The sequence below is a fragment of the Lepeophtheirus salmonis genome, chromosome 14, assembly GCF_016086655.4.
Source record: "Lepeophtheirus salmonis chromosome 14, UVic_Lsal_1.4, whole genome shotgun sequence".
NCBI classification, from domain to species: domain Eukaryota; kingdom Metazoa; phylum Arthropoda; class Copepoda; order Siphonostomatoida; family Caligidae; genus Lepeophtheirus; species Lepeophtheirus salmonis.
In genome coordinates this window covers 22,006,457-22,031,147 of record NC_052144.2, presented here as the reverse complement: position 1 = coordinate 22,031,147, position 24,691 = coordinate 22,006,457, and the positions used below count along the sequence as shown (strand labels likewise).

The window sequence follows — 24,691 nt, the reverse complement described above, 5'->3', positions numbered from 1 at the left end:
TATTTTTCTTGTGTTAGAAATGAGGCATCGTCTGCATAAGATATACTTGTGAGCCCATCAATATTTCATTTGCTCCACTCTGAAGTGGTCTTACTTCAATATTGAATGATAAGAAGCTTAGGGGATCACCTAGTGGACAGCCTTTATTTATTTGTATACCTATTCCTCCTCCAATTACAATGCTTCTTCTTCATCCCATTAGGATAGAAAAAATGTAAAAAATTTGCAATTAAGATTTACAAGTGAAAGTGGGCTTAGGTTTTGAATATAATTTGGATTTTTGTTTTTGCTTTTTGAAAAGAACAATTATCCCCTCTTTCATATTTTCGAGTACTATGAGTTTTTTTAAATAGTATTGTAATTATATCGTCATTGTATTGGGGATTTTTTTTTTTTCTTTATTTTTTTTTTTGTAGAATTCTGCAGTTATTCCAGTGGACCCTGGAGATTTATCATTTTTTAATTTTTTGTACACATATTAGTTATGAATTCTTAAAATAATGCCTTTTTCTTTTCTTTCAATAGTTGTGCTCTGTTATCATATTTTCATTTGTGCTTCTATTATCAGGTCTTTCAAACATATTTTTAAATAAACTCTCTTATTTCATCATGGAGAGTTATATTTTTCTTCGTACATCTTGAGGATGCTAAGTTTATTTTTCAACGATATTTCTGTTAATTTGTTGTTGATTTTTTAACTATTAGAAGGGCGACTCCTCTGCACGCATGACTCCCCTTTCAAAAATAAATGATATATGGCATTCTTAACTGAAAATTTCGTAATCTACCTCGTTTACTATTCTAGTATCATAGCAAGCAACAATGTTTGGATAATCCAGGGTTCTTAGATAGTTGACAAATCTTCTTCGCTTTTGTGAATCTGAGATTCATTTGACATTTGCACTCATTATTCTGATCTTCATCGATCAATTATGTTCTGGTAAATAGGTTGATTTTCTGTATCTTCTAAACTGTTAACAGATTTAGTAATAAGATTTGTTTCCGATCGCTCTTCAAACATATTTTTTTCCTCCTTTGTACAATTGTACAGTGTACTGTATTTACTGAGGAATTAAGCTCAATCTATTTTCCACCTTCTGTGTTATTGACGTCTTCTCCGCTTGTAATCATTTCTACTTTGTCAGATGTGCTTCCTTATATAACGTTCCAATTATTAATCTCATTTGCCTTGTCTTGCTTTATGAATAATTTCATTTCATCATCCTTGAATCTCTCTTAACATGGTCCCACAATTTTTCCATAGCTATTAAATTCACTTCCTCTCATGAGTATTTAATGTATTATTTATTTCCCCAGAGTCTTCTGTTGACACGATAAATTCACTTTTCGTTTTCGTTGATATCGAACCTGTTTCCTTCCAACATATTTTCTCCCACCTTTCCAACCTCTGACTCCTCCACAAGGAGCAGTTTCATCATCCTTGAATCTCTCTTAACATGGTATCATGGTTTCGAGCCGTCTTTCTTTTCTTTTCCCATCTAAAGAATAATAAACAGTTCTAGTATTGGCTTGTTTACTTAAGCCAGCCCAGCCTCTGGGTCTCGACCCCAAATGGGGTCGCAACATCAATCCCATGGGGTCCTTAGTTGATTTTGAGACGAATGTGAATATAATATATAATAGGGTGAAAAAAAATATTACGGCAGTTTGTACAATGACACTAAAGGAAACAGTTTCTTAAGTCACTCAGCACAATGTCTAAACCAGGTTCTCTTTTGTTTTGTTCGTACCACCACTGTTGTTTCTCCCACTACTATTGCCAAATTAACCAATTTTTGACTATGTTAGCCAAATTTAGAAGCATCTGGGTGAACTTTTTTATCATTTAGCATCTAGTTTTTTTTAAGAATAACGTGTCAATGGGTCGAAGATAAAGAGGTTTGATGAGTGGTCATTCCTCACTCAAAAGCATCAGCAATTCCGTATGGGGTTTTATAGGAATCTTCTTAACCACATCAAACATCATGGCGACTTGATGATGTTTTTCTCCAATGAAGAATTTACGTAATGTATAGTTACTTCACGAAAAAAATAATATATATTTCATAATTGAAATATACGCCATATTTTAAGAATTGGGTTATTTCCGGATTGCTTCCTAGTTCAAAAATGGGTTGCTATATTTGAAAGGTTGGGAGCCACTGGCTTAGGGAATTCCATCTTAGAAATGGTGTTTTCCAAAGGTGCATATGTTGATAGGGTTGTCGGTTTCTGTTCTATGGTTACTTCTAGGTTAAGCCTTTTTGTATTGATTTGGTTGCAATCCCCTATAAATCCTCATCTTCATTTATCAGTTTCCGTATATATTGTGAATATAGAGGTCTCTCTATTTTATTAACTTTTTTCGATAATTTTTTCAAAATATTTCTTAAGAGGTCTGGATCAGGAGATTGGCAGCCTTTTTCAATTCTATTTTGAATTATTTTTTCCCTTTTAGTCCTCGTAAATTCTCTAAAGTCAATTATTGAGTTATATGTATTTCCAATTATCCTGTTTAAGATGTATTACATTGGCGGTGTAACTCTTTTGTGCATTTTTATCCAGGAATAGGAGGTTTCTTGTAGTAAATTGAGGTCTGAATAGAGTATGTTCTCCAAAGTCAATTACTTCTGCAGTATCTATTCCAAATGCGTCCCTAGATATATAAAATACCATTATTGGATTCATTTCATTCTTCTTACTCGTTCTACATTATCTTTCCGATCCACATAGGGGTTGAATCTTTTCGAGTTAGTGCTGCTTTTTTTTTTTTTTTTTTAGTTACTCATTCGGTTCTTCAATTTCATCGTTTCCTTCCCACCCCATTTGGGTTTTTAATCTGCTTGTTACTATTTCCTATTATTTTTGTAGATTAAGTTTATTTTTCGTTGAATAAAAGTCTTCTTAAACAACGAATATATTATAAGATGATAACATGCTAAAAGAGATGTACAATTAAAAATTAATCGTAATTAATTATATGATCAATCCACTAACTAATAATAAAATAAATATGTAATTATGCGAACAAAGCCTCTACAAGGAGTCCCTTTTAAAAAAAACACGACTCAAATCCCATCAGGATCATTTCTCCTCTTATAAATAAAATAATCTGTAGGGCTCCCAGATAAAACTATATGATTCTTCATCCCCTCCTTGATATTTTAAGATAATAAACACTTTTTTTTAAATATGACATACTTTCACTCTAACATACGTATTTTCTATTGTCAGATTCATAACACTTTTTCTTTCCTCAATTTTTCCACAACCTTCTAGGTATTCCATGTGGAATTGTTCGATCACTTTGTGATTCAAAATTGATTCACTTATTCTTATTCCCATATTCCCTTAATGGATCGTCCTGTTTCTTTAGAAAATGCATGTTCCTCTAATTCAAAGTCGAACAATCTACTATTATTGTATATTGATCATGTCTTCCAACTTCCACCACTTTACCCGACCTATCCTATCTAGTTGGTCGAGGTATGTGCTGGTTCTTGATGATCACATGGTCGCGTATTCTCAAGAGTTCTCTTCTCTAAGATCCCACGATAATCAAATGTATTACGATTAGTATCACTGCTTATAACTCTCCAATAATTCTTAAGTATTACTCTTCGACATTTATGAGTAGACGCACTCGGAGTGACTTAATACTTAGTTGTTATCTGCTCAAGAATTAAGAAATAAGGATAACAGCTTTCGAAAAACTTGAATTAAATTAGCCAACCCAAGTATAAAATTTTCTATTAAGACTAAGGTTTTATAAACTGTAGCAAATAATAATTTTTGTGTCGTATTTTTCTATCAACTGGTCGGTTATGTCTACAACTGATGTGCTTCTAAAAGTAACAGTGTATAAACTTTATTTCAACCTTCAGAAGATTGGAAGTAAAATTAATCAAATAACCTAATTATATTAAATTGTCTAGTAATAAAAACAAGAAAAAGGAATGGGTATGTAGAAAATTGATCTCAAATCTAACTTAAAATACATATTTCATACAGGACCATTCTATAGTCTAGTGATTTGAAAATGGTGTGTTATGAGACATTTCATAGAAAGTAATCAATTTACACGATAATTAATAATTTATGATGATTAAAATAATGGAAATTGTCGAGTTGGAATGGACATGTGAGCACTTATTCTATTGCCCAGGAACGGAAGATTAGGCAAAAAAATGTTTGAAACCGTTTGCATAAGACTGATCCCACAAAAAAGTTCGATGAATGTGTGGCAAACGAATTGACGCAAAATAACATTTTGAATCGAATGGATGTTTGCGACTCTTTGCTGAAACGTAACAAAATTGATCCCGTTTTAAAGCGTATTGTGACTGGTGATGAAAAAAAGATCACATACGAGCACAATAGTGTAAAGAAATTATGGTAAAAACACAGTGAAGCGGCTCAAACGATTGCCAAGCCTGGATTAACGGACAAGAAGGTTATACTTTGTATTTAGTGGGATTGGGAAGGAATCATTCACTATGAGCTGCTCCCATCGGGCAAAACGCTCCATTCGGACTTATATTGTCGACTGGCTATATTAAAGCAGGTGATCCACCAGAAGCTGCCAAAATTGGCCAGTAGAAAGGGTTTGATTCCATCAAGACAATGCCAGGCCACACATATCTTTAACGACGCCCTAGAATCTCAGAGAGTTTGGATTGGAGATTCTATTATATCGACCGTATAGTTCAGACTTGGCACCAAGCGATTGTTACCTTTTCAAGCCTTTACAAAATTGTCTTGATACTAAAAAAATGATATCAGGGGAGGCTTGATAAAATGAGCAGGTCAATTTTTTTTTATCAATAGGGATGAAGACATCTTTGATTGCAAAATTATGAAATCACCTTCAAAATGGAAAAAAGTTGTCAAACAAAATTTGATCTAAATCAAATAATCCTAACAATGTTAATTTTATTGTCAAAATAAAGGGGAAAACCCCTCAGAACTTTTTACTTCACCTATTAATTCACAGCACAAAGTATGTATGGCTGTTCAGTGAACAAATATATATTTTTTTATGCAATTAGATTAAAAAAACTAAAAATAATGTAAAAACGGAAAAAAAATTACGTGATGATAAAATATTTCTTAAATTAAATTGATCAAAATGATCTGCAATGCAGGAAAAAATAAATTAATTGTATATCTCTACACTTACAGGTTTACTTTTCAAGAAAGTTATCTTAATAAATATACTTTCCTTCAAACAACTAACCATTACTATGTTTGTATTATCAAAGGTTAATGTATGCTTCATTTTGAAAGGGCTATGGTTGAATGCAGAGAGCCAAAAAAAAAACACATTCATTTATTTTTTTTATGTAGGGATAAACATCCGAAGTATTTTCGGCCTGTAAAAAAAAAAATAAACCAAAAATAAACTTTGTAACTCTGATAATTCGATGAATGTTGGGGAGAAGAGTTGCTTATCTTAGTTATTTGAGATGAAATAAAAAAATACAAATCCCACTTGTCCACTTGTGGTTGAGTCCAAGAGTGACTTACACTTATAACCCCACAACAAATTATCATCGTTACTTTTGTTTTTCACGAACTTGCGATTACTTTGTACTTATTGTCGTCTCTTCAAGAATTTAAGAAGAATGAAAACAGCTTTGGAAAATTAAAAAAAAACAAATATTCAATTATGTAACTACTACAAAAAGCCAAAAATAATATTATTTTCATCTATGAATTATGATATTTACCCTAACATTTAGAATTGAGGGGATTTTTCCCTTCTGTTAATATGGAGGTATAGAATATATTTTATAAAGAAAGAAATAATTAACAGTCCACTTTTATTAAATACTATCACTCTCTGTCCAAATAAAAAAGAAGACAAGGTTTAGTCGTTAATACTCTAACCATTTGTCCTTGGAGTCATATATCGTCAAAATTGAATGCGAACATCATTCCTACTTAATTAAATATTGATGTTCAAATAAAACTTCAATATATTATCGACATTCATGTTAGGAAACATTGAGCCTATTTAGTTTACCTAAACATATCTTTATTGGGATGTTTAATCCAGGAATACTCTCTACCTAGAAATAGGATGTTAGAGAAAAAAACACATTTTACAAATTAAAATTGGAAGAAATGTTGGGGTTTTTGCTCGTGTTTGTTCTATTCACTCAATAATAAATCGGCGTGGTGGTAACATCTCCAGAGTTGTATAAAATAGACACTGCAGGAGTGTGATATTTTTTCTAATTAGCAATCTAAAAAAGGTTGTTGTTTTCTTTTGCCAAACCTGTTACCATTAATTTTAAATTTTTGAAGAGGGAACACGTAAGTATAAATTAATTATTTGTGTGTGTGCTCATGAATAATGGAGAGTAGCGCTGATGATTTGTTGGGTAATTATTAAGTCTTCATGGAACTCAAAGTAGAATTGAGGATGGACATCGGAGTAATTCATGCATTTATCCTTTATAGATACGGCGTGGGAATTGGGTTTATTTCCTTCATCTCAAGGTTGCTGGCAGTAGATTTGATAAAACGTCTTGACAGCTAAGCATCTCCAAATATTCTTCATATTTTCAGGTTATATCTTATAAATGAACTTCTGCTTACCTTTGCTGTATTTTTTTTTTTTTTTAATGACATATAAAATAAATATATTTATGAATTTAAATGCAATTATGATATTTTCCCTGCCCTAAGGTTCAGTTAAATGTAGAAGGTTATCATTTATAGTAGAAATTCATATTGTCACCCTCCCCCAATCATATAACAGACAGTTGAGGTTAACTAGGGTCTTAATTCAGAAATACCATAAGTATCAATCCCGCCCTACAAATACCCATTCCTTTCTATGATTACTCCTTGAATAATGTTATATTACTCAATTTCTCAATTTCTCTTTCTGGGGTGTTTGAAACCCCAATTTCTATCAAACGTGTTTAATATATTGTTTTCAGACTTTCTTGTTCCTTTTTCAACGGAAATGAATGATTAACAATTGATCATTCATTTTTATAGCTCTTTCTGATCGCTATATTGTTAAATAAAAATGTAACTATTACATTATAATTAAAGAAGGGATCTCTTTAAAGAAGAAACTAAAGGGGGGGTTCAATGAAGCCCTTACCCACGTATAATTTCTCCCTCTTTATTGTTATTATTGCAATTCACTTCATAGCTTATTTACGAAAATTAAAAATTTACAACATATTGATAATAATAATATTAAAAAGAAGAAGAAATGCGTGCTAAATTTTGCGTAAGCACTTCAGTGAACCAACTTCTTTGTTATTCATTATTTAATACGTCGTCGTGGTGATAGCATCTAGATGCTATATGTCTCCCTCAAGAAGAAGAATTATAGCCTATCTTTGGAGTAAATTGATTTAAAAATGCATAATAAAACATGAATTCAAATACAATTATAATATTTTCCCTGCAATATTGTTATATTAAATGTAGAAGGTTCTCCTTTTTATATCAGTAATTCACTTTCTTCCCGACAAATATTATAGTATGTAGCTAACACTAACAATGATCTTAATTCAGTAACACCATATCTATCGCTCCGCCTTCTCCTCGCGCTCTTCCAAAAAAAACCATTATTATAATTGATCTTCAATGATAAAAATCCAGTGTGGAATGGGCTTGTTAAAAAAAAGAAATTGAAAATCAACATGGTAACTCTGACAATTTGAAGATTTAAAAAAGGACATGATGAATAATAACTCATTATAAATTTGCTTAAAATTTTTGTTTGTTCTATTCCACCCAGGGAGTACTTTCAAGTGTGAGTATATTGCAACTCAATTTCCTTGCAATTTTTTAAATTAAATCCAATCTTCTAAGAAATGGATCGAGAGGATTGGTAAGGAGGGGGGATAAATAGCTTAGGACCTCTCAAAATATGATTGAATACCTTTCGCCTTCGAATTGGCCCAGGAATAGTGTGGGATTGCTAAAAACAATGCAAATTTATCCAATACATCCTATGTACCCCTCTAATGCCCAAAAAATAGTTCCAAGTCTTTGGGTTGAGCAGAATAACTTGGGGTACCCCTGGATCTATATTTTAAGAGGCCCTAAGCTATTTATTCCCCTACCCTCCACCCATCCCCCCTTCCATATTGCAATAATATTAAACACACTTGGAGGCACCTCTTGAGGGATAGAGCAAACAAATATGTTTAGATATTTATCATAAATAATATTCTGTGAATTAATAATGTGTTATTATTAATCATAAATACAGAACAAAATACGGGCAATTTTTTTAACTTACAATCTTTCTCCATGGCAATTTTCTCAAGGTCAGTTTAAATAATATTGAATGTGTGTATAATTGTGTAATATATATTAAAAAAATAAAAAAGTTTTCCACGGACTCCACGGAACCGATAAATTAATTATAAATTTATTTTTCAATTTACAAGCTGATTCATGGGATAATCAAGTTTTTTATGTTTTATCCTTATAATAATTAAGGTTAACTGATGTAGCCTAAATAATATCGATTTATTTCGAATTAAAATTCAAAATTTTGCCAAATTTATAACCATTGTCATAGCCAATCTTCATATTTCTTTGTATCACAATCTAAAAAAAACATTTTTCTCGTAAAATAAATGAGATACAAAGTAGAAAATGCTCAAAGTTTTCATCGATATCGATACGCTGATATAAAATATTTTATATAAATACATTTTTAATATAGAAAAGCATATTTATATATATAATTATTTATTCTGATAACATAAATTATATTGATAAATAAATGAAAATATATTTTTTCTTCAGACATTCCTTTTTACGATTGTTTTAATTATTAATTAATTATTCGGATAATATAAAATATCTAAATCAATAAATTTAAAATTTATAGTTTCTTAATGTATTTGTTAGACAATTCTATTTTTTAATTCATACTCTTCAACCTAATGTAAGAAAGAAAAAGAAATAGCCCTTAGTACGTAAAGAAAGGAGAAAATAAAAAAGAAAGCGCATTTAATGTATAGAATATTTATTTATGATTATAAGGCACCCAAATTGGAGTATTAAACTAAAAAAATGTTTTTAAGTAAGACTAACTAGACTAGATTTTATAATCCAAATATTTTTTTATTATCTTTACTATGAAATTTTTAGTTTTAATTTTTTTTTTTAAATATTGTATCCTTAAGGTTTCTAGGAATATTGCCCGAAACAGAATACTGTCAAAAAAAACTATCTTTTAGTTTGCATTGAACATTATTACTGAAGCTATGAAAGTCGTAAAATTGCCTGAAATCTTTTTTTTTCTTCTTTTGTTTAATAGACCATATAATAAAAATATTGCAATTATTAGCTAAGTATTGTAAATTAAGTCAGTTAAATGAGAAAAATGAACGAAGCAACACAAGTATTTAAAAGAAAACTAATTTTAGTCAGTTTTAATCATAGCTACTTTACTTTCTTTTTTAGGAGTAGGATATTTCAACACAACCACACCTATAGGCTTTGTAACGTTAAATCCAGCAAGATCATTCTTTTTGAACTTGACAGATTGGTGGTGTTTTTAGAAGCCATGACCTATAAAAAAATTATAACACAATCACAACACAAATATTATTATTTGTTTTTTTGTTCTTGTCAACAGTTAAGATGTTAACTTTGGTGACAGTTCGTTCCTATAGAAATAATTGGCTTCAATAACTAGTTCATATTGTTTGGATCGATTTTATAAGCTCTCCCAACTCGCCCTGAATTAAATTTGGCATTTCTCCTGTGTAAATGATCATATTCTTGTAAGGATCGATCAAATTAGTTTATAATATATCACTGTTTTAACGTTACTGTTATAGTTAATAAGAGTATATAACGATATTACTTTGCAATAGAAGTAATAAGTATTATAAATAAATTACTTTCCTTCAGGGGAATATGTAATAAGCAAAGTATAATCAAGCCCTTGACTACGGGTAGGGGGGCTAGCCCCCTCCCCTGTAGTTGCAGCTTAATAAAAATTTTCATTTGTTGTAATTGTGATATTTATAATTTTTATTTATTCAAAATTTTGCCTCCCTTAAAAAGTCAAATTACAAAAAAAAAATGTATTCCGTTTAATTCGTCTAGTAAGAACTGATTCCTCCAATTATTTTAAAGAATGTCTATTTTTTTCTAATTATAAAGGTTATTCGGCAAAAGATTGAATAATATTTTTTATAAATATCCCAATTGAATTTACCTTAAATAGTTATTAGAAAAGGTAAGGTGCATTAAATGAACGGAGTTAGGGTCCTCGCTAAGACAGGATATTGCATAATTCATCTACAGGGGCGTCTGTAGCGGGTAGACTGGAGACTTTACCCCCCCACACACACACAAATGAATGAATGTTTGCTTTTTTGTTAATATTTTTTGATCAGGATGATTTCTTTTTCTTCTTTTTTTGAAAGATATATTTTCTTTAAGAAAAGGTAATATGGTGAAATTATGCAGCAAAACAAAAAATACATCATTTTTTGTTGTTTCTATCAATATGATGTAAATAAAATCAATCTTGTACCCCCTTGACACTCTTGAAAATGCAACATATGAAAATACTGATTTTGGTAACTATAAAGCATTTTTTTCAAATGTTGACCCAGCGATTTATTTATTTATTGACATTGCCATTACTAACTTGCGATGTTCCTTCATAAATCATAATGAAAATTGAAGATACATGCTTAGATTAACTCGCTCATCTTCTTCCTAATTCGTTTTTTTTTCATTCGTATTTAATATAAAGGGTTTTTCATTAACAGCGCTCACATTTTCTTTTAAATAAAACGAAAACGGTTAGAGATATCGACGATTTCTTTATTTGCCGTTAAAATACATTCAAGTTAATTTATGAATGAAATTTGATGTCTTTTGAATGACCACCACGTGCCAAAAATATGCCTCATCGCTTAAGATGATTTACGTTGAAAATCAGGATCATTTTCGAATTTTCCTTCAGCCCATTTTACGAATTTGCGATTTTTAAAGTGGTCAAGCGGCTTCAGTTCTTGTGTCAACTTGATGTTATACGGGTGTAGGCCAAGATCTTTTCGCAAAATTTGTCACAACGATGTCACAGAGATGCCCAACGATTGAGAACGGCGCGTAAGAGACAAATTTGGGTCATCTTGAATTGTTGCGCTTGTGGCAGCAATATTTTTCAAACTTCGTGCATTTTTTTATCTCACTGGCACAGGAACATTATGTAGCGTGTATGTGGACTCAATTTTTTTCACCAAACGTTGAATTGTTGATTTTGCAGGTCGATTACGTTGACCATAAATTGGCGTTAACGCTCTTAAAGTTTGGATCAAAGCCTCACCACTTTTGTAGTAAATTTTAATAATTTGCAAGCGTTGCTCGAGTGTGTACTGCTCCATGATAAAACTACAATTATTTCTAAGCACAACTGTCAAAGAAACAATAACAAATATGACGTCGTTTTCGAAACCAATCAACGTAAAATGTGGGCGTCTCTATTGAAAAACCCTTTACATTCTCCCTTTTTCTGTTCGTATAATAATTAAATTTTTGGATTTTCAATTTTTTGGTGCATTTTCTAATCGACAACTCATAGCTTTAAAAAAAACCTTTGAGACATGGTGAAACGATCTTGTTTTATAAAAAAAATCAATTTATTACCTCAAATCAAACTTACCCTCCACACCCAATGAATCTGGTCTTATCATAATTAAACATAACATTACGTACGTAACTCAAAATTCTGAACAACTTTTATTTGATGTTTAAAGTCTTATCAGTCTCCGTTTTGATACAAATGCGTTTTCATCATTGTTTTTCTAAGTAAGACGTAGAACTACATCATATACACACACATAAATTATTTTAATATTATGTAGGATATAATCCTTCAGACTAGACTCCCTTGCTCAAATATATTTGCATATATCGTAGAAATTTCAAATACGTCGAGTGATAAAAACATATTGAGCAACAATTTTGACCAAAATAGCATACACCTTTACTATTTGGAATCCTTAAAATTGGTTGAAAATGTCTTATGGCTCTTTGAGAAAAATCTATAAAATCTTATTTAGCTCTATAAATAGGTCAAACTAGTATTAATTAGAAAATCCCTTATATACAGTGTCACACAACTCCAAACATATGATGAGATATAGTATAAACTGAACCCTAATCAATAAAAATATCAAGTCCAGTTTGTTTGTTGTTTTTTTTTTTTTTCGAATTTTAAAATCAACTTATCATTTAAGTCTATCCGAGTCAATACTAGTACATTTAAAAACAGTCAATAAGTACATTTGTGCTGAAAATCATTCACATTAACTTTTTTACGGACAATTAATCAAATCGTTTGATATTCAATTTTAAAATTGAAATAAAAAACATTTTGCAACATGAAATTAATAAATTTTTTTTTTTTAATTATTTCAAAAACGGAATTACATATTAGTTTGAAAACTTAATTGCATAATGGTGTCCTTCCGTAAGAATTATTTTGAAATATAATTATTTTAATTATGTATGATTTAACAACAACAAATTATTAAGACTCTAGTTTGATAAGTAGCAATGACATAAGAAATACCTTAAAGAATAAAGAGGGTCGTGTTAAAAAATTAACATTAATAAAGAACCTGGCAAATCAATAATATTTAATAAAACTTGACAATAAAAAGAAAAAAAACACACACAATATGATTAAATTAGCAAAGGTTTACCCGGAGTTGCCCGAACCAAGGAGGAAGAGAGAAATCACATTGAAAATGGGCAAATTAATTGACAACATTAAAAAATTATTCTATATACTACATATACCCCCCCCCAAAAAAAAAAAAAAAATCGACACCCGTCTTAGCCTGACCAGCTTCTAAAGAGGGACCCATACAAAATTTGAGCCTCATATGTCCAACTGTGTAGACAAGCATAAAGGGCACACACATTCTATTTTATATAAATACAGATACGAGGAGATGGAAGGAAAACATAAATTATTCGATATAACAAACAAATATTGACCATAGCGACGCCATTTCTGTTTAAAAAATATTGCACGATCCTGTAATCCATGTTAAAAATTTCAACATTTCCCCGACATTAGGAGTAATACTAAATAACATGAAGACCATAGCCCCATCCAAATCCAGATGCTTCAGGAATCATCAAGTTAAGACCGTTATCTTGCAGCACATAAGATTCGCATAGCACATAAAGATTCTTAATTAGTAACATTCCAAGCAAAAATAATTTTTTTGAATCTGACGACGCTCATTACAATTCCTTTGTTCTTCCAGACTATCCATTTCGTTGAAATGCTCTGAGTACAAGGACTGTTATAAGTCCACAATCAGGTTTTGAATATAATTGAATTTATTGGGGAAAATAAGTTCACTACTCAGGAATTAAATAATAATAGCATCTGCTAAGGAAAAGAAAATTAATTCTTCAAATTATCAATTCCAAAAAAACGGGCCAGCTAAAAAAATCACTCCATTTACTAATCCTAATCATAGAAGAGGGCCAGGCTTTTTGTAGTTATTACCTGGGTATATGTTTTTTACTTACCAAAGCTGTCATCATTATTATTTCACTCTTGAAGGGAGAACAATAAGATTAAAATAATCAATAGCGCGTGAAAGACAAAGAGTAACTCTGAGGATTTGGTGAAGAGTTATAAGTCTAAGACCTTGTTGGACTTGGAGTTGAATTGACATCGGGGTCAGTCCTACCATATTTGTACTATATATACACGGAGTGTGGTTTATGTTTAATTCCTTCATCACATAGCTCTTCAAAGCTAATTTAATGAAACGTCATGACAGCTATGCTGCTCTTTTCCCTTAAATGCTTCAAATTATCAGGATGACCACATTTATTTTTGGGTTTTTTTTTGTTTTTTAGCATACTGGTTGATAATATTATTTTGATCCATGATCATAACTTTTGAAGGAGTTGATATTTTACACTGAAATTTTAATATTTTAAATATCTTGTACAATAAAGTAACATTTCTTCAAAATTTAGTCAAAATGTAGGGTGTTGGGTATCAAAATTTAGTTGTTGTGTTTTTGTTTTTTTCAAAATATAAGTTAAAAAATATGATTTTAAAGGATTTATGTACTTTTTAAACTTACTTAATACAAAAGAAAGGATTTAATGAGCAAATAAGCTACAAGCATCTGAAATTTGGAGCTTAGTTTTTATCTTTATCATTTGTAGCTTTATGGTGCTTTTAAGTTCATTATAATTCAATGTTTCTAAATATTTTGTAAGTACATATATAATTGTATTTCAATGAAGGGATAACTATACAGTGTGCGTAAAAAAAATGAATCATAGCTTAGATTGTTTTTATACAGCACCTTGATCATAGTAGATAACGATAACAAAATCATCAAGAGCTAGTGAAAAAAGCATATGGGGACGACCAATCAAATCACTTTCTCAATAAAGTCCGCTCAGGGATTTTTGGGAATTATATGGAGGTAGTTTTAGCCACAAGTATTTTCTAAGTGCCAAATAACCTAAATATCGGCCAGATTATTGTTATAATTATGCCGGTAATGTGAATTAAAATGCTTAAAGTAAGGCTTTTCCAGCCATCTTTAAACAAAATATATAGAAATAGTATAAATGTAAGATTATTTGCTAATTTGAGCTCATTTTTTTACTGATCCTAAACTTTTTCTAAAAAGGAAGAATTGGACTAATCTGTAGGAAGAAAGAAAGAGAAAAGAAGTAGACAGGAAGAAAGAGAAAATAATCAAAGCTATATACTGATAGGGGTCTGTATCATCCAAATATTACTTAAGTTTAGGTATTTCTATAATCTGATGTCTCCAAATTTATAGATAAAAAAATGCCTCCCTTTAATCCACTGTCTGCATAAAATCCGGGAACCCTTCGTTCCTTAAAATTCAAAATGTCCACCTTTAGCCTCAATTGCAGCCTCTACAAGAGGTCTTGCACACACTGATGACATACTCATCAGACATAGCTATTTATACATAAGAAGTACCTCCTACATTCAAACTACTTCATGGGATAAAGGAGAAATAAATAAAATGATTAAGCACTTTTTTGTGAAAACAGTTCGTGTGATAAACTTGAGTCAGAATAGTTATATGGTATATACATCAAATTAAAGACTTCTAAGACAATAAGAATAATTTGGATTGATATTTTTCGCAGAACATCTGAATATATGAATCTCAGTCTACTCATAGTTGCATTGAATTCATATCTATTTATGACATCGGGATATCCATGTTGTTCAGGGATCTCAACTTTTATAAAAGGTTCTTGCGCCTTACTCGATGGATGTCATCTCATTTAATGGAAGTATCATTCACTCACTGTTTATAAATCCTTAAACATCGAAATTTGTTACTTCATCATCCAATAGTTCTTGTATGGAATCATTGTATACTTCTATAAGTAAATAATCAATATGAATAATACTGGAAAGAAATGTACAGTGAGGAATAAGAGACCTATCCTTCATTTTCAGCTCTTCCAATAAAACTTCTTGGAAAGTCTTCTCTATTTCGTCTCCTAATATTCTTGGAAAACTCTTTCTTTGATTTGAGTCATTGCGTGTCATTGATGTACATAAGAAATAAACAACCAATAACTGATAAGCCTTTATTATTTCTGTAATTCTACACAATTCATCTTCACTTCCGATTCCATTATTACCAAGAGTGTATCTTTATCGGTCTAGCCTCTAGTGGTTCTGGTTCTTGAACCGCTAGAACCGGAACCGACACTGCAGTATATAGCTTTCTGGTCTCGGTTCTTGTGCTTATTTTCGTTTCTTGTATTTTTGTTATATTTATAACCATATTATATTTCATCTACATAATTTTATGTAATTGAAAAACGTCATTATCTTTATTGTATCCTTCTTCCAACACCCTCCCCCCTATCCTCACCTCACGGCCCCGGTTTGAAACCCATTGTCTTAAGCAACCTTAGTTTTCGGAGCCCCTGCTGGAACTTAGACTACTATGCACTCTTCGTATAAGGTAGCGGCGGCCCTGTTTGAATCTAATATCATTTCTTGGGCCCGAATTTTCTAGTGACGCCCTTTTTTTAGTGCAAGTTACCAACCTGAGACTGTAGAACGGAGACCAAAGACAGGAACTGTTGGAATGAAATAACTAAGACTGGGACCGATAGAACCGCTGAACCTGAACCGTGTATAACCTTGATTATTATCTATAAGTCTCTTCTGTGATTGGAAAATAAGGAGAAGATAATCCTAAGCCATTAATTTAATTTGGTCTTCTTTTTCTAGACAGTTTTATCAGTAAAGCCGCAAAACTTATTCAACTCTCTTATTAGCTACGTATATATGATAGAACTCTATAAAAATAATCATTAACACTAAAGGATTGATTAAGTGGTATACCTTGACAATTTTAAAGTATATTAATATGACATTAACACTTGCAATTATTTTAATATTTATAATTTGTAAATAATGGTGTAATGCACCTACATAAATATGTATTTACTTATGTGTTTCCTTGATTTAAGTTTAAATTTTTATTTTATCTTAATTTGTTAGCATTATTATATTTTTTTAAGGGCCTTTATTTTACAATATATATAATATAAAAAAATACATCGTAATAAATTAGGAAAAATATAAATAATAGTAAAATCTCAATAGTTACACAAGTACACTAAAAATCTATACAATAAATAAAATACTAAAAAAATAAGATTAACAAAAACCCTAACAACACAACAAAACATAAAATACCCAAAAAAGTTAGAAATCTAAAACTAAGTATCTAGGATTTGCCAATCTATTCAATATTTTAATAATGTGATTTGAAATTTTAATGTATTTAATTGAGTTTTTCGGAAAATACCGTGTAATATCAAGTGCTAAATCGAATGTAAATGTACCATTCTTAGGTATTTTCAATTCAAAAGCCAAGTATCTTGACATAAACGCAACAAGTATCCCTCTTAACTCCATGCCACCCGTTGCTTCCTTCCAGGTTAACTTTTTTATCATATAAGACTTAGAGTTAAGTAAGCCAACCCCGATTGCTTTAGCCTTCTTCGAAGGAATTAACTTTTTTTTGGGAAGCTCAAAAAGAAACAGTTAAAAAGGACTCTCAGTAAAAGCATGAACAGCAAGAGGAAACACCTTACCACAGTCTTAGCAATAATAATTAAATATTATTCAATCCGTAGTCACTTAAAATTTGCCAGAGAATTTCCTATCATCGGCAATTCCTTTTGTGAAATTCGTTGTATGGCTCCAATCGTCTTTCAAACTTAGAATACGGAGATATTTTCTACAAATCGTGATGGCTTGGGTTGATACTTTTTTTTAAATGAACCCATTTTCCTAAGCCAAAGAGTCAGTATACAGTATGTTTGTTACTACTGTCCTTTACAAAGGAAATAAAAACTTCCTTTTCGATAAAATAACATTACATATACCATCATTAATTCAAATAACGTTATTATCCAACGCTTCTCTATCCATGCTTATCGAATTTTCATGGTTTTTAAAGAAATACCTCTTTCCCCTGTTCTTATGTATATTGTCGAGTTTGAGTCAACAATCACATTGTTTAACCGCAAAATTCTATGAGCTGTCCGAATAAAAGAAGAGAACCTACGAATTTCTCATTTTCGTTCCAAACAAAATCTACTTTCAAACCCTACTGGAGGAAACACAAGAACCTCCAACCAACATCAGAGTTCACAATTAAGTGGAAAAAAATCTTCTTGTAAATTTAAGAGATGAGAGTAGAAATCGTAGCAAGTCCACCTCTAAGTTGCTCCTTGCTTCTTTTTAATGACGGAATATAAGATTTATAAAATAACTTTTCAATTCAACTTTTTTCCTCCTTAATCGAATTCTCTCCGATTATCGGAGTCTAAGTAGCTTTATACAAGATCCATGGAATTACTTGTGTGTTATATAAGTCGATCCTTTTTTGTAAGTTAAAATTTATCTGCTCCGCTAATTTTTTATTATCTGCTAAGGAAAGTCCAGTTTCCTAACGTTACTTCGTGTCTGTCCCAATTAATCCCAAGAACTTATAAACTATATTGTATCACGCAACCTCGAATTTCGGTTTAAGATAGTCCACTTACCAATTGGTAGGATTGACGTTTTATTTTTTTTGACTGCAAGGCCAGACTTCATCTCAAACTTCTCCAAGCGACCCAAGAGAATTTGAAATGTATTTTATAATTGATTAATTAACTACGATTTACACTTATTACAATTATATACTCATAAACATCTAGGTATATAAAAAACGTAAGGTCTTATTGACTAACTATCTTTGGTCTAAGGCAGTGGTTCTCAAATAGAGTATGTGCACCCTTGGGGTATTTGGAGACACTCCGGGGGCACTTGAAATTTTGAAAGAATATTTTACTTGTGGTACATAACTCAGGAGCGTCCGTAGCAGGTGGGCTAGAGGGGCTGTAGCCCTGCAAACTTAAGAAATGCTTGTTTTTTACTAGAAAATTTAATGTTTAAAAAAAAATTTCAAAAAATGTAATGTCTGAATTTTTTTTTGAAATTTTATATTTAAATTCAATTTAATTTTTGTAAACAGCTATGAATTTTTAATTTTTTCTCCAAAAATTTAATAATTGAAACTTTTCACTAAAAATTCAATATTTAATTTTTTTTTTCTCTAAAAATTTTATAGTTGATATTTTTTTCTGACCAGCTTTGGATTTTTTTTTTAAATTATTTTTTTGAGAATAGAGAAAAAAAATTCGAAAAAATTAAAAAAATTCTATGCTATGGATTTTTGAATTTTAATTTGTGAAAATTTAATATTTTGGAATTTTTGAAAAAAATTCCAAAAACTAAGCCCCCCTCCAAAATATAATCCCTTGTCTTTTAAATAAAATTTATTTGTGTTGGTAAGTGGGTATTTGTGTTAGATAAATTTTTTACAATTGATGCATTACTGAAAAAAAAGGTTGAAAATCCATGGTCTAAGGTGAATAATTGTTTCGTTCCAGAATGATGTAGCAGTTACAAGGCATCTAAGTCTAACAAAAATCACTATTGTGCTTACTTTTATTAGTGTGTACGTTTTTTTATCCAATATTTCCAGAAATTTAAAAAAAAAACAGATCTATATTCAAGGAAGTTATTTCTTCAAAAAAATAATACTTACACTAATTATAATATATCAAAACTATGAGTATATGATCAATATTTCTTAGAAATTCTTGACGTTAAACGTGAAGAAGAACATAATTTTGATCATTTTATATTTGGGTCAAATTTTCGAATGCAAGACAAAACATTTAGATTCAGAAGTAAATGATGATATTTAAAAAATATATAAGAAGAAGTTCAATTAAAATGAAAACTAAAGAGTAAAAAAAGGATTCAATAATTGAATGGTGGGGATTAAAATGATGATTTATTTCATTATGAATATTGATGATGTTCTTCAGCCTTTATAAAAATTTTGGCTGTCGTATTGTACAGAGTGCGACAACGTAATTTTCTTCAATCAAGAAGCAAAAACAAAACATAAATAACTTTTTATTAGATAATGAAAAATGTTATTGAAAAAACTTTTAGCAATCAATCTTGGCAAGAATTATTCAATATGGCACCCTCCAGCCTCTATCACATCCTCCATGCGAGTTTGAAACTTGGGACAGATTGCCACAATGTAATTGGCATACATATTGGCCCATTGCTTCATTCTTGCTTACGCACACTATAAATAGAAAAACTTTTTGATATCATTTTGCTAACAAACAAATTAAAAACCTAGGTTTGAAATTTTTGTTGTTGTTTTTTTGTTTGTTTTTTCAAATAAAACCCTTAATCATGGTTGGTTTTAAACTGTAATTGTACTTTCTCATAATTGAATGCAATGCCTCGAAATACAAAACGGTTTTTGAAATTATATAGTTTAAACAAAAATACAGTGAATATGTTGTTTTTCATGGAGATTACGAATTTATAGTTTTATTCAAAAGTTGGCTCAAACCTACAATATAAAGGATTCTATAAAAATTCAAATCCAAAGTTCTTGAAAATCAGATTTGATATGGAAAAACAAATAACTGATTTGTAACTAGAATGTAATGTTCTTGATAAGAACTAGTACGCACATTTATCACATTGTTACCTGAATTGTTTCTTGAAAACTTTACTCTGAAAAGAAACAGAGAAAAAGATATAAAGTCCGATGGTAGTTAGCCAATCCTTCAAAATTGTGTAATTATTCTTTAATAATTCTTGAGAGTTGTTCACAGCTTAAGAAGAACTGATCCCAATTCAACAAATTTATATTTAGAGAGAAGATGATGGGACAAGAAGCAGAATTTACCAACAGTTAACACAAATATTTGGTACTTTTGTAAGGTGTTGCCGTTTTCTATTTTATAGCAAGTTTATACGAGTTCGTGGAATAATCATCTATTAGTATTGCATTAGCTACGGCTCATTGACGGTGGTTTGTAGACCCAACCCTGAGATGTGATACATTTCCTAAATTTACAACTCTGGAGTAATTTTTATCCATGTTCATATGTTCTGAAATTCAAGTATTAGTTTACATTTTTAAATCAATTTATAATAAAACATAATTATTGTAGTTGATTTGAGAAATAAATTGAGTTAATCGTCTAAGTATTAAGTGTTAAAAGGTACGGAGTAGTAAAAAAAAGGGGGGAAATGAAGATTTTTTCCCTTTATAAATGTTCATATGAATAGAAATTATAAGAAGTTCAACAATTCAATATTTGACTATATTTTTGATCAAACTACATTTTGTTTTAATTATACCAATAAATGATATCACCTTTTTTTTCACCAATTGTCTCAACCTATCCCAGAGCTTCCACAACTTGCCTTATTGAAGGGAGACAAGTTGACCCATAAAAAATATAGCAATTTAAATATTTTTTATTTATAAGAACAAGAATATCTAGTCAACCAAAAAAAAAATATTTTTAATGAGTATTTAAATAAAATTGGTATGTCTCGCTTTGCTAGTAATTATTGTCTTTTGATTTAAACATTAAAATAAACACTTCAAAAATAAATTAATCTACCATTCAAGCCCATTCCTTGGGGGTAGCAAGGAAAACAGCACAAATGAAACATCACCTAATTACTTTGCTTCACACTGCTCTCTAATTTAATTTGCTTAACCCAGATATAAACCTGACTTATCTCTTCAATTGTTGTTTATTAGATTACTAGACTTACTAAAATTCGAGAAAATCCACATTTTCAATCAAACCTTTTGTCAAATGTTTTGAAGAACTTTGAACTGGAAAAGCTACTCAGTGATATTAGTGCTCGAGAATATAGAAGGAATTTGAACTCCATGTGTGTGAGCTGAGATATTGTACCATGGAGAATATTTTAGGAAACTTCTAAGTGACCATAATATCCTATTTTGATTTCAGTTTGTCCTTACAATCTAAGTTAAATTCTATTAATTTCTTGATCCTTTTTCTTTCCATCTCTTCGCTTTTTTTTCATTTGTTCTCTCAGAAACAAATTTAGTAAAACTCATCCATTTATATGAATATTACTTAAGATATAGTAATATATTTCATTTGAACCATTATTTGTACTTCATAATTTTCATCACAAATTTATAAAATAGAATTTATTTTCTGGATAATATAATTCATTTTTTATTATTATTATTCTGGAGTAAAGTAATACTGAAATGAGGTTAACTAATACTTTTACTTGATTAATAAATACGTTTTGAAAAATTTATCATCGATATTAAACCATGCAGCCAGTATTTCATATATTATTTTCGCTTTCTTCTCTTTTTTCGAAGTCTCCGACTTGTATAGGAGCCATCTAAAAAGTTAAAATTCTTATAAAGATATAGAAGTTTGATTTTTGTGTATTACCTGAGTAGGATCTTGCCTCAATTCCATATTCTTCATTACTTGACATTGTTCTTAAAAATTTCTCTGCTTCTTCAAATGATTCCAAAGAACTCTTTCTTTCTAAAGCTATGGGTTTGTTTCTTGTATCGGATGGCTTGAGAGTTGTATTCAATTGAATTAACCCAGCTTTATTTGAGTAGGGATTCCATATAAATATATAATACAAGGATAGAAGAATGGCCCCAAATGACACGGAGAAAACATAGGCAATGACAGTTACACATCTTACGAATTTCTTGTCTTGCTTAGGTTCATACAACTTTTCACTAGATTCAGTTACATTCCCGTTTACACGGCTGGAACAATTGGCAGGATACTTGATATCATTGCAATTGGATGATCCTTTAAGGCCTGATAACATAGTTGTGCACTGATTTATCAATTTATTTTATGTTTATTTTCTTAATAAGCTTTTCCCATTCAAAAGCTAGGGGTGAGAAACAGCTTCTCTTCCAAAAATGATTGCTTTCTCCAGCTACATCTCTTCGTTTTCCTCTACTGATAAATATCTAAAACAAAGGATCAGATGCTGAAGAAAAAAGCAATGGAATAATATTACAATGCTTTAAGGATACTTAAAAGATAGATTACTAAGTAATGATTGATAATAATTATTGCAATGACTAAACAAGTGAATTTTATATTTTGTTATTTTTATAATAACAATAATTATTTTATACCATAGACGAAAGTCTAATCTTTAAATATAGTAAATATTATAGTATATAAACATTATAATCAGATTCGTTTGCTATATTAGATTTAGCTTCTTGCAAAATGCGCATTCTAGGACCCATGGGAATACCCAACTTCTCGAGTGTGTCCTCTGATAAATAAGGCAATTCCAATAGCCCTATTTTCGAATCTTCAAAAACACTAGCATATTTTTCATAACCAAGGTTTTTCAAGAATATTCTGAGAAGAGGAGGTTCATCACCAAAAAAATGCGTTAACTTTCGTACTCTTTTTGCATGAACTGGTGATACCTTAGATTTTTGATTTGGTAATGTAAAAGGAACATTACTAAGACGATTACCGTGATGTCGACTCATTTGAACTTCTTTACGTAGTCCTTCAAGTTCCTGCTGCATTATAATCTGTTGTGCTCGCATCTCCGAAGAAAGATGAGCAACTGATCTTGCTAGAGTGACGACATGTGATTCTAAACGCTGAAATCGCTTATTTGTAGCTTTATTATCCCTCGACCCACCGTTGCGCTTGTTCGATACACCGCCATCTCTTCTTTTGTCTTTGCTAGCATGATATAAGTGTCGACTGCCAATTGAACTGACACTTGGAAGAGAGCTCATACTACCATATAGTTTTCCACCCCTTCGAGTGCCTAATTTTGTATCTGGTCGTCCAAACTTCCTCAAACCAAGCATTTTAAGAACTTCTGAATACATTCCTTCAAGACTATCCAGCTGTTTTCTGATGGCTTGAGCATCTCCCATATCTAGATGTGTAGTAGAAAGATCATCATCATCATCAGAAGTCAGATCGGTCTGTAGACCAATAACAGACTCTAAATCCAAACCAGTCGTTGTAACACTATTAACATCCTCATTCTTTAAGGGGTGTAATTTTTTCGTTATGATTTTTGTCAGTTCCATAAACTCTGGCTTTTTGGTATGCTTAAGAATGACGTTAGGTGAAGACTCTAATAAATTAATAGAAAATTAGGGTAGTTAGATTTATCATTAAAAAAGATTTGATAATAATAATTTACCTGGAGACAATGCAGGAAGTGGGGGAGTGCTATTTCCATGATTATGTATATTCCTACTACCGCCACCTTCTCTTAAGATATGCTTCAACTCAGCTTCTAAAGGATCATTTTCAAGATCATATTTTGACTGTTCTTTTGAACGAGGTTTGGGAGGTACTTGTGGGGGAATTTTAGATAAGAAAACGTCTTGGGTAGCTTTCCGAAAACTATTATTGTTATAAGAAAGTCTTTTAGAGTTAGGATCTTCTTGGGAAAAGGAGCGTGACATTGAATCTCTCAAAGAGTCCGAATTTGGCAAACCATTTCCTTTCAGTCCACCTCGTTCGAACGTCATATGATTGCGTAATTGCTGAAGCGCAATATTTTGAGTCGATCCGTCTAATGTGGCGTGTTTAGAACTATTTCCACTCCGTTGGTCATGTAGCATATTCTTAAGTCCATGCTGCACTGCCTGAGAGCTATCATGGTTAATAGTATGTCGGTAGCTGGATGTGTTTTTGGGAGACATGCTGCGTATAGGATGGGGATCCTGTATATTTGGTTCACTCACGTTTAATTTGGAGAATGGTTGAGCTGGATTAGGAGGAGCACGATACGGTGGAGGAACTGGAGGCTGTAAGGAAGTCATTCTTTGAGGCCTTTGTTGAACCGGCATAATACTGAGCGATAAGTGATAATAATATGGCTCAAATATTTACGTTACTCACAGGCAAAGACCATATAACACAGGTAGATTATTTTTTACCACATATACTAACACGCTTACCTTGTTTTGTTTTTTTGTTTTTTTTAATAATATATTTTCCAAACCTGCAGCAGTATGGTCTATACTGAATCAACAATCAAAATATACCTAGTATAATTTTATTTATAATGTATACTACACAGTATATTTAATGTATATTGTATAGGCAATAATAAGTGTCTCTTAATATCTTGGGCAATAGCATTTCCCTAGGATATTACATACATTTATTAAAAATATCTCGCAATAATAATAATACCATACCAAGATCGTCA

The 24,691-nt window shown here is 30.8% G+C and overlaps 2 protein-coding genes across 4 annotated transcripts; both read right to left on the bottom strand.

Moving 5' to 3' along the window:
- Positions 1-19,408: 19,408 nt before the first annotated feature.
- On the bottom strand, positions 19,409-22,447 carry inaF-D (trp-interacting inaF-D). Of its 3 annotated transcripts, XR_011783739.1 has the most exons (4): positions 21,904-22,447; positions 21,236-21,850; positions 20,151-20,557; positions 19,409-19,733 (listed from the first exon to the last, which is right to left on the bottom strand). XR_011783739.1 is itself a non-coding variant. In XM_040725607.2 (2 exons), the coding sequence occupies exons 1-2, from the start codon at positions 22,301-22,303 to the stop codon at positions 21,798-21,800; spliced, it is 453 nt and encodes a 150-aa protein (XP_040581541.1). In that variant the 5' UTR covers positions 22,304-22,447; the 3' UTR covers positions 19,409-21,797. The 3 variants fall into 3 exon arrangements, 1 of the variants encoding a protein (XP_040581541.1); XR_011783738.1 differs by having other exon boundaries at positions 20,151-21,850; XM_040725607.2 differs by having other exon boundaries at positions 19,409-21,850.
- Positions 22,448-22,566: 119 nt separating this feature from the next.
- Positions 22,567-24,440, bottom strand: LOC121129892 (uncharacterized). The gene is made up of 2 exons (XM_040725592.2): positions 23,672-24,440; positions 22,567-23,602 (listed from the first exon to the last, which is right to left on the bottom strand). Exons 1-2 carry the CDS (start codon positions 24,324-24,326, stop codon positions 22,659-22,661), a joined length of 1,599 nt encoding a protein of 532 aa, XP_040581526.1. The 5' UTR covers positions 24,327-24,440; the 3' UTR covers positions 22,567-22,658.
- Between the last annotated feature and the right edge of the window lie 251 nt (positions 24,441-24,691).

What these genes read in the sequence shown, in the direction of transcription:
- inaF-D (XM_040725607.2), bottom strand. Translation starts at nt 22,303, where the DNA reads ATGTTATCAGGCCTTAAAGGATCATCCAATTGCAATGATATCAAGTAT. An exon ending in TGAGGCAAGATCCTACTCAG is followed by an intron (nt 21,851 to 21,903) that starts GTAATACACAAA and finishes TTAACTTTTTAG; the next exon opens with ATGGCTCCTATACAAGTCGG.
- LOC121129892 (XM_040725592.2), bottom strand. Translation starts at nt 24,326, where the DNA reads ATGCCGGTTCAACAAAGGCCTCAAAGAATGACTTCCTTACAGCCTCCA. An exon ending in ACTTCCTGCATTGTCTCCAG is followed by an intron (nt 23,603 to 23,671) that starts GTAAATTATTAT and finishes TTAATTTATTAG; the next exon opens with AGTCTTCACCTAACGTCATT.